The sequence below is a fragment of the Pleurodeles waltl genome, chromosome 12 (assembly GCF_031143425.1).
Source record: "Pleurodeles waltl isolate 20211129_DDA chromosome 12, aPleWal1.hap1.20221129, whole genome shotgun sequence".
Classification (NCBI taxonomy): Eukaryota; Metazoa; Chordata; class Amphibia; order Caudata; family Salamandridae; genus Pleurodeles; species Pleurodeles waltl.
This window is the reverse complement of record NC_090451.1, coordinates 203,732,054-203,744,593: the sequence shown is the minus strand read 5'-3', so window position 1 is coordinate 203,744,593 and position 12,540 is coordinate 203,732,054. Positions and strand designations below refer to the sequence as shown.

Here is a 12,540-nt window from a genome sequence, read left to right as displayed (position 1 = left end):
CGAGCCGACGTGCTCTTTAATGTCAACACCTCGTTGACTTATGTTCGCCTCTTTATTGCCCCTTTCACCACTGCGCCTCTTTTGGGAACCCGTCATCCTTTTACGTGAACTCATGTTGGTTTTCCTACGCGTGCACATTCTTTCAAAATAAAAAAAAGCACCCTTTATTCGGGCCTCACAGCATGTGTTTTGAAGTCTGCCTCGTTGGTGTGTCTCCGCATGTGTCACTGCCGTCTTCATGCATTACATATATGTAGTTGTGATTTTTTTCGTGAAGGAGAGCATTGTGCCCTACCCTTCCGTTGGTAGTGCTTGGAATGTACAGCTTCAGTAAGCTGTGATTGTATGTTCCCCGCCGAAGTAAGGTTAGTGAGGGGTTTCAGTCGATTCACAAGTTTGCATTCAAAGTTTTATGACTTTGCATTGGTGCAGAAAAATGATTTTGAGAAATTTACAAAGGCTTCCAGGCCTATTCCTCCATTTTTTTTTTCGTGAGTCTCCACTTGTGACCATTTGCTTGTGTACAGTTGCAAATGGGCTACAGTTATTCACAGAGATGTGCCTCGTATTAGTGATATGGCACTTTTTAAAATGTTTTTGTTTTTTGTTTGTCCACGAGGAAACCATGTTCCCCATGGAGTCCCTCCCTACACTGACCAGTTTTGAAGGTGTAAAAGTCCATTTCCATTCTGGAAACAAATGTTCTCTTGCCTTTGGCTGGAGTAACACATTTACATCCATTTCCAAGGGGTAATGATCCAGAAAATAGTCTGTTTCTCCAAATTTCCATGGCATCCCTGTCCTGGAATTCCCTACCCCTGTTGGTGGAGTAGTCCATGTGCGGTATTACACTAACATCTTGCCATAATATACATCAGTAAGTTATTATTAACATGTTTTTATATAGGAGGTCATTCTGAAATAATGCACGGTCAAAGCTCTGAAAATATGCCTTAGAATCGCCCTTTTTAATCCATTTCTACTTTGCTACCTAAAAAGGATGGGGAGGGTGAGTTGGCCTTACTGGGATTCATCATGCTGGGGTTCATACATGTGACAGCAGATTGTCAAATTTGTGAGTGGTAAAAACACTAAACTCATTGAGTCATCCTGCAAGGTCGCCTTTTGTGAATCAGCTCTGCCCTGGCAGATGACAAGCACTTTCAGAGCCCCTGCTCACTAGGGCCTTGGCCTATCGTCTGGGTCTCTCCACGAAGGTATTGAGGCTTGATCCATTTAACTTGGTGAGAATGAACATCCTACAAGGATCAATGCTGTTGTATTTTCATTAACACAATGCGTTGTGCACAGCGACTACAATGACTGTGCCTTGTCTTCAGTAGGCCGTAAGGTGGGTCAGGAGACCATTTAGCTAACATTTGTTCATCGGCCCTGTACCACCAGAGTTTAGCTCCCAGAATCCTCTGCAGCCATGTTGGATATAGTGCTACATTTTCAGCCTTGTTGGGTTTCCTTCCTTTTCAGCATTGTTGTATCTTCTGCATCTTCTTGAGCCACGCTGGATGTGATGCTTTCTTTGCAGCTTTGTTGGAAGTACTGCTTCCTTTTCAACAAGTTGGACGCCCTCCTTCCTCTTTAGCCATGTTTTACCTCCTGTTCAGCCATGCTGAATGTACTGCTTCCTGTTCAGCCATGTTGGATGTGATGCTTATTTCAGCAGTGCTTAGATGTAATGCTTGCTCCATTCAGAGCCATGCGCTGACTTATCTCATCTTTTATGATGATGCAGAAACAGCCTTTGGTAAGACAAATTAAGAATCATAAATTGAGCTTTGTGAACAAAACAGAGGAAAGCTACCAGACAGGAGGAATTTACAAAGGTCAAACCCTTTTATTTCATTTTGTTACAATTGTTGTTCTCAACTAGTTCTAAGCAAGCTTCTTTAGGGGGCTATGTCAACAGACTGCATACTGTTTCAGATCCTTTGCCCCCCACCCCCCCATTCGGCCTTTTCTCATTCGACCAAAGTCAGTATGGCTCACAGCCTGATTACTTTTTCAAACGCTCATCTAGAAGAAGATGGTGCTATTCCATACTTGGCTTTGGGTAAGCAGCTCATCTCAGCCAAACCAGCATCATCTCAAACAGCGAGTGGATCCAATGCTCGAAAGAGATAAGTAACAACAACAAAAGTTCTGTTCTTTTCTGTGATCTGCATAGTACACGATCTTTGCAGCTGGCATATTAACCTTCTGTGCTACTGGGAGCTCCACTGATCGCTAACAGGAGGGTTTTTTTGTTACATAGGTGAAATGGAATGCACTTAGGGATTTCCTTCTAAAAATGAATTCTGTGAAGATCAGTTGCACAGTAATTGGTTGAGCAACCATGGAGCTGTTGACGATTGAGTGGCGGTCTTAGCATTCACTAAATGGGAGTTTTTGTGGGATACACTTGCCTAGACACCTCATAAGGTTTACATGGTGTCACAAGGCATTATCTAGAGCCAAAAGTTATATGGGGGGGGGGGGTGCGAGGAGATCATTATGAGCAGTGCCAAAGAAAGCATATCATCATTGGTGTGGCCATGACTGATGTACTGTCCATTGTTGGAGGATTAATCTCCGGATGGATCTAAATTGGACAGGGCAAAGGACTTGCGAGGCTACAATAGGAACTCCGCCAAGCATGCAGTCTCATGCAGGTTTGATACGAGGGCTGCTCGCCCATAATGACCTGATGGGTGAAATATTAATCCCTTTTCCTAATTAAGACACCTGTAAATTCCCAGTTTAAATCAGCCATCTTCGCGTGAAACCTGGTTAATCGTGAGCATGTAGGATAATTGTATTCATGTTAAAAAAGGATATATAGGCTGGCTGCCCTGATAATCGTAAAAGTTTACACACATTCGGGATCAGGTGGTCTTGAGGAAAGTTGGATGGCCTTATTGGCAAGCCCAACGACTTGAGACATGTCAACCAGAAGACAGAGGAGCCAGAGATACTCCAGTTACACCCCTTTTTGTTGGTTTTAATCTGTCGAAGGTGCACCAAACGCAATAAAGCACTTCGAAGGACACCTGCAGGCATTTTAATCTGTTGCTGGTCCTGAGATTGAGTTCCTCGATCATATTAAAGTGTCTCCCCCCCCCCCCCCCCAAGAGAGGGGCTAAGCCCACCCGGTGTGATAATTACTTCAGGTGAGGACTCCATGATGAAACATACCACATAGACATATGTGGGAGAGTGTCAGTTTAAAAAAAAAAAAAGTGTTTTTCTCACATTCAGCAAGCAGCCATATTTTATAATTTAGGAGGGTCCCTCTCCAGTGGTACTGATTTGTAAAATGTATACAGCCTAAAGAGAGAAGGGAGATTGGAAAATGATGAAGGCAGGGATGTCTAGGGTGTGTTCACAAGGACTGGAGCCATGCTGCATTGTCAAGATAGCCCCAAATTATTATGAAAATTATTTACCATTTATATAGATGTGTTGAATATGGATTCATCCCTTATGAATATACAAGAAATCCGCTAAGGCTCTTTTACTCTTGGACCAAGGGTTTCTATCGCACAGTGGAGGACTCTACATTTAATTGAAAACTCATCAGGGACCATGAGATCAATCTTGATGTTGTAGGTCGGTAGATTGGGAAGTTCAGGACTATTGTAAGCAAATGTGACAGATACATAGCACGGTGCTGCAAGCAGGGTGTATGTGTGCAGATCCAGCAAATGATTGGGAGAAGGCTTCAGACCGAGGCAGGAATAGGCGCCTTCGGTGTGACATGGAAATGGATAGAATAGGTAAGTGTGGTGGACCATAGGTACCTTTGGTAGATTTGTCCCTAGTTAACTTCGATTCTTCACCTAACGTGATGTAGGTGCCTAGCATTTCAGATGCTCGTCTGTAAGCAGAGCGGAGCACCCGCAGTGCATGAACCACTGCCCTATGAATCTCAAGGTCGCCTCTTTTAACGTGATGCACAGATAGTCCGGCAGCTGCTTCAAATACTTATGTTATAGCTTTTTGGAAAGTATGTGTATGAATACCTTTTGAGCATGGCCATATAGCTCACCTTGCAGCACCTGCTGTCTGCGCCCCAGGGGCCGCGCCAGGCTGACGTTCACCCATTGGCTGGTTTCACTTTGCCCACGGCCATAGATGTCCACACGGCCTCCCCACCTGTCTTTATCGATGTCTTATGTGGTGTTGACTGCTGTCACTCAGTTTCTGAGCCTACAGATCCATTTACCTCATAAAATGTGCCGAGACCCCCATCACAGGCGCCAGCAGGAATTGTGTATCGGAGTGCCTTCCCTCTGCCTTCTCTCTGTCTTCCAGGACAGGGGAAGAAGTCTGCCCTCCTACGACTGGCACCAAAATCCGACCCAGGGTCTCCTGGAAGCCATTTAATACCTGGTGTCAGGCCACTTCTAGACGCTGAGTAATTACAGTAGCAATTGAGCTCTCTGAGAGAAAGCTTGGGGGCCCTAGTAATAGGCACTCGAGGTGTGGAGCCCGCAACAAAAAGTGTGGGTCACCGTGGCGCCTCCGATTCTCTGGGTGGACGTGCATGAGCAGAGCACAGTAGAACACAGTGACTGAAAGTATCTATGTCCAGCCAAGACTAATGTCTACTCGGCACTCGTAATGTCATTTATTAAATAGATTTGCAATATAAATACAATCGAATCAAGTGATAAGCACCCAGCATAATACACAACACATTACTAATGTTACTCTATAATACGAGTCACTGACAACAATCTCAAGTGGGCACACAAGTAAAAGTTGTCAACATAATACGTTACGAAAACTTGCACGACTGGCTAAACTCTATAAAATGCCTGCGAAGAGTGCTAAGGCTCCAAAGTTTGCCAAGCTGACAGCGTGCATATAGAACAATCAGCGAACAATAACATGAAGCAGTGTGCTACGGTCTACAAGCACCACCGTTTGAAAATCTATTGTTTGTGATCAGTATGGATACAGTTGACAAAAACAGAGGACTGCAAGTGCCTTCCCACTATTAGAGTATGCGTTCTAGCCTTCCATTTACTTTCAGTGTTAATGTTTGTTGCCTAAAAAACATTTTTACAAACCGCAAACGCAACAGAACCGTGGGTACCTGCATGGCAAGGGGACAGTGTCTCAAAGTTTGTGCTTTTATGGTGGTACGATGGAGGTACGCAAACCTTAGGGTGCCAACAAGCACACAGGGACAGAAACCAACAGCTCACGTGACTGAGGGTGTACTGCAAATGTCCATGAACCCAGCCTGCAGGCTACCCAACCAAAGTACAATTTTACATTCGTTCGCACATTAGTGTATTCACTTAATTGTCAGAGTACATATACTTATGGCTTGAAAAATTCATTTGGTTATGACATATTAGGTTGCCTCTCACGTGTTAATTAAGCACTTCATATATATTCTCACAACCCAATAGAATCTTACAAAGTTGGAACTAACACATATTGTTAATGGCCTGAGAACAGGGCAATAACACTAAAGTATCATGGGTCAGAAGGTAATCAACAACATTTTCATTGAATTTGGTGATAATGAAAGGGCAATCAGTGACTGAGCGCAAGTGTGGTAGTGTAACTGAGCAAGCTGTGTGTGTGTGTGTTTTTTTTTTTCTCACAAGTGTTCTGGATTGTGGGGGCTCTATCGTAGCAGTCTGGGCGACGATCGGAACCCCAAAATATATAGCACGAAATCCTTGTAGGTAGAATCAAAGTAGGAAAACCTTTGGCAAAATGCAAAAAACACTCTTTATTGGAACAAGAGTTCCTCTTCTTACTCTTGTTCCAATAAAGAGTGTTTTTTGCATTTTGTCAATGGTGTCCGGGCTTTATCTCTACCTACAAGGATTTCTTTATATATATATATTATACCGGGCCCCATTATTAATTGAAGTGTTTTTTGTTTGTGGTGCTCTATTTCATGACTCACTGAATGAGCCCAATGGTGCACTCTTACAATTTGTTTGGACCAATGCATTCCTGTGTCAAATTTGTAAACTGAGGAAATGAAAACAAATATATAAAACATGAAAGTCTGTTATAACTTTATAAAAACCTGCCCCTGCTATTCTTACGATACAGGGAAGCCTGCAGTCCCGGATTAAAACGTGACTAATGTTTTATAACAGTCTAGTTCGACAGCACAAGCCACGTGTAATAGGAAAATGGTGTAGCTGCTCAACTGTAATACATCATTAGAGCCGAGTTGTGGTGTCAGTGTGCCTGCAGCCAGAGACAACGTATGGTGACCATGCGTCCCGGATTTGCCCGGACAGTCCCGGGTTTTCACTTGCTTCTCCCGGCAGATTTTGGCAAATTTGGTTTATGTCCCGGTTTTTAGAAGGGGGCAAGTGAAAATAGTGAAAGGCACTTTTTTGATGTTCTAAAGTTGTGGTAGTTAGCAGATGTTATAAGTAAGCAATGTAATTAACAGGTATGATGCTGGTTTTCAAAATTACTTATTATTTATTTTCATTGTGCCTCTTCTGTGTTCTCAACTTGATGAGAGCTGTCATTCAGGGGTGCACCGTAAAATTGTAGTCCTTATTCTATTTTTGCAAAATGGCCAGGTATTTTGTTCTCAAGATCTGGTCACCCTATTTATATGTAACCATATATTTTTTTTATAAAGGAGTAAGAGGCCAAGGATTCATGTTTTCTGGAGGAAGGTAATTGTGAAACGTTTGTATTGGAAGGAATACAATACCGAACTCATCTGTGCCTTGCAAATAATGTCCATTAGAGGCTACTGTGTACACTCTGGTTGACATCTGGTATTATTATAAAATATCCTTTAACATTCTTAATTAGGATGTTGTAATTCATCTCCCAGTTCTTTGACTAGATAGGGCATCCTCATCCCTCTATATGGCCATATGACTCCTTGATGGCTTGCAAAATCCTTATGATATATGGTGGGGTTACAGTACCCCATATGTTATGTGCCAACAAGCCAAAGAAGTTCGAACTGTCAACATTTTAAACGAGTGTGTACTACTAGGTTTATGCTGCACTGGTGTAACATAAATGACTGTGTGAGATGCCTAAAGTTGTATTAAGTTTAATCCCTCACATATATTTAAGCCAGTGTCTCCCGAAGAGGTCGCTGGTCCCTTCCTGTATTGCATGGACGATGTCACATATCTGCTGTTCTAAATTCACATGTCCACAACAATGTAAGCCCTGTACGTTTGGGGCAGTGCCGGTGCCAGTCAGAAGTCTAAGCCTCCGAAAGGTCGGATAGCCAATGGGGAGGAAATCACTTCAAGAGAGAATGCTAACTGAGTGACTGTGCCAGTCTTCTCGTCTAGAAGACGAACCTTTCTGAAACATGCACACTTCCAAGACAAACTGATCTCTCCGGACTAAACAATGGATGAGGGTTGTGGTCACAGAAGTCCTGTAGCTTCTGTTGCTTGAATATCTTACTCCAAATCATACATGAACATGAAGTAAGTGTGCTCCTGGTTTTAGAGCATGTTACACATTCAGTGAGGCGGGCCATCGTCTGCTCACAGATGAAGCTGATGCCTCAAATGATGAAAGGTTAAAAGGGTGTCCCAGACACCTCCTATCTGGCTGATACTGATGCATCCCTCCTCCCCCTGCTGCTGCCAGACCACGCTTGGATCCCACAGTAGATGTCTCAGACTTGTAATGAATGGAGGGGAGCCAGAGGAGCAGGCCAGCACTGCTGGCTCATGAATAACTTCAGTGTATGTCTAGCCGGTGACATCACTGTCCCGTAGTGCTGCAACAATCCATCCGTCAGAAGCAGAGCTCCAGAAGGTGTTGCCAAGGTTGGAGACTGTGTCCCTTCTGTCTTCGAACTGATAACACCTGGTCTAGGTAAGTAGCCACAGGCAAAGCTCGGCGTGGCCTGCAAGGGGCAGCAGAGAGAAATAAGGGGGAAGAGGGCAGCACAAGGTCTGAGGATGTAGGCAGAATGGGCCAATATGAAAAGTCTGGTTTCCCAACATGTTAATGTATTTGAGAAGCGAGTACGGCCAGCTCCGAGCATTCATATACCAGATACTTCTCCAGCGCTACTGGCCCTTCAGCGGCACTGGTCTGAAAGGATAACCCCCAAGCATCCCATGGGCCAATGGAGGAATGACTCATGCCCCAAGACAGAATTTGTTTCTGCCCATGCAAATGCATTTCAACTGACCCAATGACTTGGACCCAGCTGGGGTGGCTCCAACTTCAGGGGCTCCAGGATGCAACTGACATAGGTATAAGTGCTCTTGATCATTGACCCAGTGAAAACCACAGCTTTCAGTTTAAACCCCTCCCCCCCCCCCCCTTTAATGTCACAGTACTTGTAGTTTGTAGGAAGATGTCCGTCATCTTGGTCAATATTTATGTCAGATATTCAAGATACGTACTGACAATGTATTATATTTGTTATACCTAAATATATCCTATGTGGGTATCCATAACATTTGATGTGGATCCAGCCCTCGCAGACAGATTTTGGACAGGCCAGATTGAAGGCACAAATTGAGTGTGAGACCATCAGCTAGACGCAAGAAGGTGCACTGGAGTGTAGTAGACAGCCATGCTGATGTGCAGATGGTTCGGCGAATGTTGTCCCTATTCTCCTCAATACTGGTTAACATCTGCTGTCTCCTGTTGAGCCATCAATTGACATAGAAATATTGGGCACCCTTTTCTTTTGTGTCGGTGCAGAGGATTTGAAGCCAGCTGCATGGCCATATTGACCGAAAACAAATTAGTTGATGGGGAAGTTCAGAGACTTGACAGGCCGGCAGCATGTGACAGAGTGAGTGCCATGTGACTGTTTTTTCCCCTCATACTAATGATCTGTCAGCGGCAGCGCGTGTTGACAACTCTTACAGTCTCCATTGGCCAGTCCGAATCTGCAGTTCCTCACTCAGTGAATCCAGTGATCCAATATGTAAAGAGTGAAAGTGCACAAGACTTTTTATTTTTGCAAAGTTGAAAAACAGTCACCGCCTTGCCAGGAGCTGGCATGGGTGATTTTGTAATCTGGACTGGTAATATTCTGAAGGAAAGGGATGGGGCAGAGTGGGGCAGTCATTGGGTTCTGTTGAACAGGGTTACGCAGGATACGGGATGGAATAGGGAAGTGAGAGTATCTGAAAGTTCCGGAACCGACTGTCATTACAGCAAGAACATTGTACCCACCAGAAACATGATGGAAAATAAGGAAATGAAATCAGCGCACTCATGGCTGCCAAGAGCAGCATAAGAGGAACGTACAGAATTAGTCTCTGACTCTTCAGGTGATGTTAATTGCCAACACAATGGTATTCCTCTTATTGGTCTGTGGAGGTTGAAAGACTGAACCCTGCTATGATTCAAATTTGTGAGCTGAAGATCACACACATTTCTGATGCATGCTGTAATCCTACTAGCCAGTCTCAGACTTAATGAGGAATGGGAAAATAGAATTCTGTGGATTTTCTCCCTCCCCGCATAACAGTATTTCTCCCCTCAGGACACATTGTCGCCACGAGGTCCTGTCTACCTTAGGAATGGGGAGGATTTAGAAACGTGACCCCATGACAGAATCCACCCATTGATTTTATTTGGGGTCCTTGTTTGATCCCAGTTCCCCTACCCATGTCTTTTTGGTGAATGGATCTCTCTGATGTTCACACTCACTTTCGCTCTCACATTTGTAGGCAAACCCATGAATAAGGTTCTATTTAAAACCTGTGTCAACTTTGTTTTCTTTTAAGGAGGATTTTTGTGACGAACATCTGTCTTGATTTCTCCATGAATTTTCTAGATAAGGACCATTGGGGCAGTGTGTTTAGGTAGTTTCTTTAGCTTACTGCAGAGCATGTTTTTCATCGTTATATTTTATTTTCAATACAATGACACATAACGACTATTCTTCAGTCATGGCAGGGTAGGAGGTGTGGCTAATCCAGAGAATGCTACATTCCGAGCAGATGAGGTATGTGCTTAGGGATACATTTTTTCTTGTTCTATGGAACGTGGAGGGGATATATATATTTACCATTGTTACTGATTTTGCTTTTATTACTCAGTCTTTAATTAATTCACATCCTGGCTCGGACGTGTGCTATGATTAGCAGAACTCCTTTCACAGGACATACACTCCATTCCGCCTCGTGTACCAACCAGAAATCGCCATTTGAACATGTGCCTCGTGTTATGGCTGAAGTGCGCTTTATTACATTGTATTCTGCCGAACTGGAAAACTATACCTCTTAACGTTTTGAGGTCTTAGCTGTTGCGTTGCTTAAGCAATTTTTACTTAAAGTAGAAACATTAAACTTAATTTCAGCAGAGGGCTAAAAGAGAAAAATATTTTCGTCCTGACCATTTATCAGCCGTCTTTGACTTGAGAGCAGCTGTATACCACAAACTCTGCACTTCAACCTGCACGTCTATAACTTATCCAAAATAGCATGCTATGCAAAGTGTGTCATGGTACCCCAGAGAGCTCACGTAGGTCGATAGTTATGGTGACACAGTGAACTAATGCTTCTACTAAAAGGATCTGTGTTTGATCCATTGTTCATAGTTTTGAATCTTGACAGGCTGTCCCTCTTCCTTTCATCCTTCTGAGGTTGATAAAATGAGTATCATTGAAATGGGTAGCTATAAGCATGTTATCTAGAACCAAGAAACCTACACGTGGATGTGTGCTTCATAAATACACCTTATGCTTTGTGTGTTTGATTATATCTTGTGTGTGAGGCTTAGAGTTCTTCCATATGAGTATGTTGTCTAGGTGAGAATGGGCATATGTCGCCACCACTGATGGGCTGGAAGGTTAGGTGAGACTCAATCCAGATCTGACATAGATCAGAAGCACTGGATGAAGTGGATAACGTCAGACAGTTATACAAATCTGGAATAACTCTCTAGATCTCTACTGAGGTTCAAGGCAGCCAAATACAACATCACACAAATAAGGGGTGCTGAGGTTCCTAGGATAATAACTGGATATGGGACAAGTTCTTCACCAAAGACCAGAGAGGTCTTGATGTTGTAACATGTGATGACACCAGAGAAGTTTAAAAAATGTGACCAGGCTTGGAGGAAGATAGGGCGGAGCAATGATGATGCTGTAACATAGAAGGGCGTACCCAGCAAAAAAGTGCAGGATGTTTTCCCTTGCGCCTGTTATTAGCTATGGCTATATTGTGTCCAGTCCTAAAAACCTCAGCCAGAGTACAGTTTCCACTCGTGAAGGCCCCATGTGAAGTAGTGTGCCTATTCATGGAGGTCCCATCTGGAATAGTATGTTCATTTCTAGAGGCCCCACCTGAGGAGTAATGCAAGCCTTGGAGGCCTCTCTTGGTGTAGTGTGTCCAGTTCTGAATGCCCCACCTGGAGTAGTGTGCCTAACTTCAGAGGTCCCATGGTGATGGTCAGCCCTGAGGGGCATGTGAATTGGTGCTGTCCCATACTAGTGGGCCCTGTGTGTCGTGGTTGTGTTCAGTCCTGGCAGCCACATCTTGAGACAGAAGCCTACAAGATAATAAAGGTTGAATAAAGACAGCCTAGGCAAGGTCAGTCAATATGGTGGATGATTTCAACCACAGATCCTACGTGTGGTGGCTCGAGAAACAAAAGGTGTGTATGGACTAGGTAAAGAAGGTGTAGGGTGAATATGATAATTTAAATTCCTAAAATAGTCAAATGCTGCACAAGAGACAATCATTTTTTGCAGAATGCTCACAAGTACAGAGATCACAAAATATACAGGAGTTGGCGAAGTTTGGAGGGCAGGAGAGAGGTCTAGAGAAGGAAGCTCAGGAGTAACGTAGTCTTGAGTGAGCAACGCTGATAACTATTTAATGCCTGTGTATGAGATCTGGACAGGATAATGTATGGACCATATGATTTTGTCATGTATTTGTGCTCTAGCATCTCATATATTGATGGTTCTGTGATGTCCAATAGATCCTTCTTGTTATCTCCAGGTGGACGAAGAGGACGCTGCGGACCCCGATCAAAGGAGTCTCGGGCACCCAGAGGGTGTGGAAGACCTGTCACTGGCTCGTAACCATGCAGGGCAGCTGGCAGCTCGGCTGCGGGTGACTGCACACAAGGTGCTCCGGACTATTGAAAAGTCTTTGGCCATTGTGCTTCTCGCTCTGGCAGGTAGATTGAGTTCTTTTACCCAGACCCTTACATTCACTTCTAATCTTTCATTTACGCCAAACCCTTTCTATGCTCCCACTTGTTCTGCCATTACACTCCCACCATTGTTAACCCTTTCCATCCACCTTTTTTCCCTCATCACGCTTTGTCCATTAGTGTTAAGAGTATGAATGGATATGGGAGGCTGAGTGATCAGGAGAGTGCGGGTGAGTTAATCAACTAAGTAAAGCTGAAGCGCTGGATAAGAGAATATACTTTGGCGGTGGGCCAGTGACAAGGAGAGCATGGACAATTGTTGCTGAGTGTTTGAGTGAAGGTTGTCTAGAGAGTAGATGTGTTAAAGGGTGAATTTTAAGCGTATGGCAGAGGCTAGGGTTGCCTAATGGTCATAAAGTATGCATAAGTGAACCG

General features: G+C 43.8%; 1 protein-coding gene across 4 annotated transcripts in view; it reads left to right on the top strand.

Annotated features, from left to right (window-relative positions):
- Positions 1-12,540, top strand: part of PIEZO1 (piezo type mechanosensitive ion channel component 1 (Er blood group)) — a 742,509-nt gene that overhangs the window by 285,334 nt on the left and 444,635 nt on the right. For all 4 annotated transcript variants that reach the window (XM_069215849.1, XM_069215848.1, XM_069215845.1 and 1 more), the window contains exon 6: positions 11,949-12,129. In XM_069215849.1, coding sequence (XP_069071950.1) covers positions 11,949-12,129 — 181 coding nt within the window. The remainder of the gene's footprint in view (positions 1-11,948; positions 12,130-12,540) is intronic.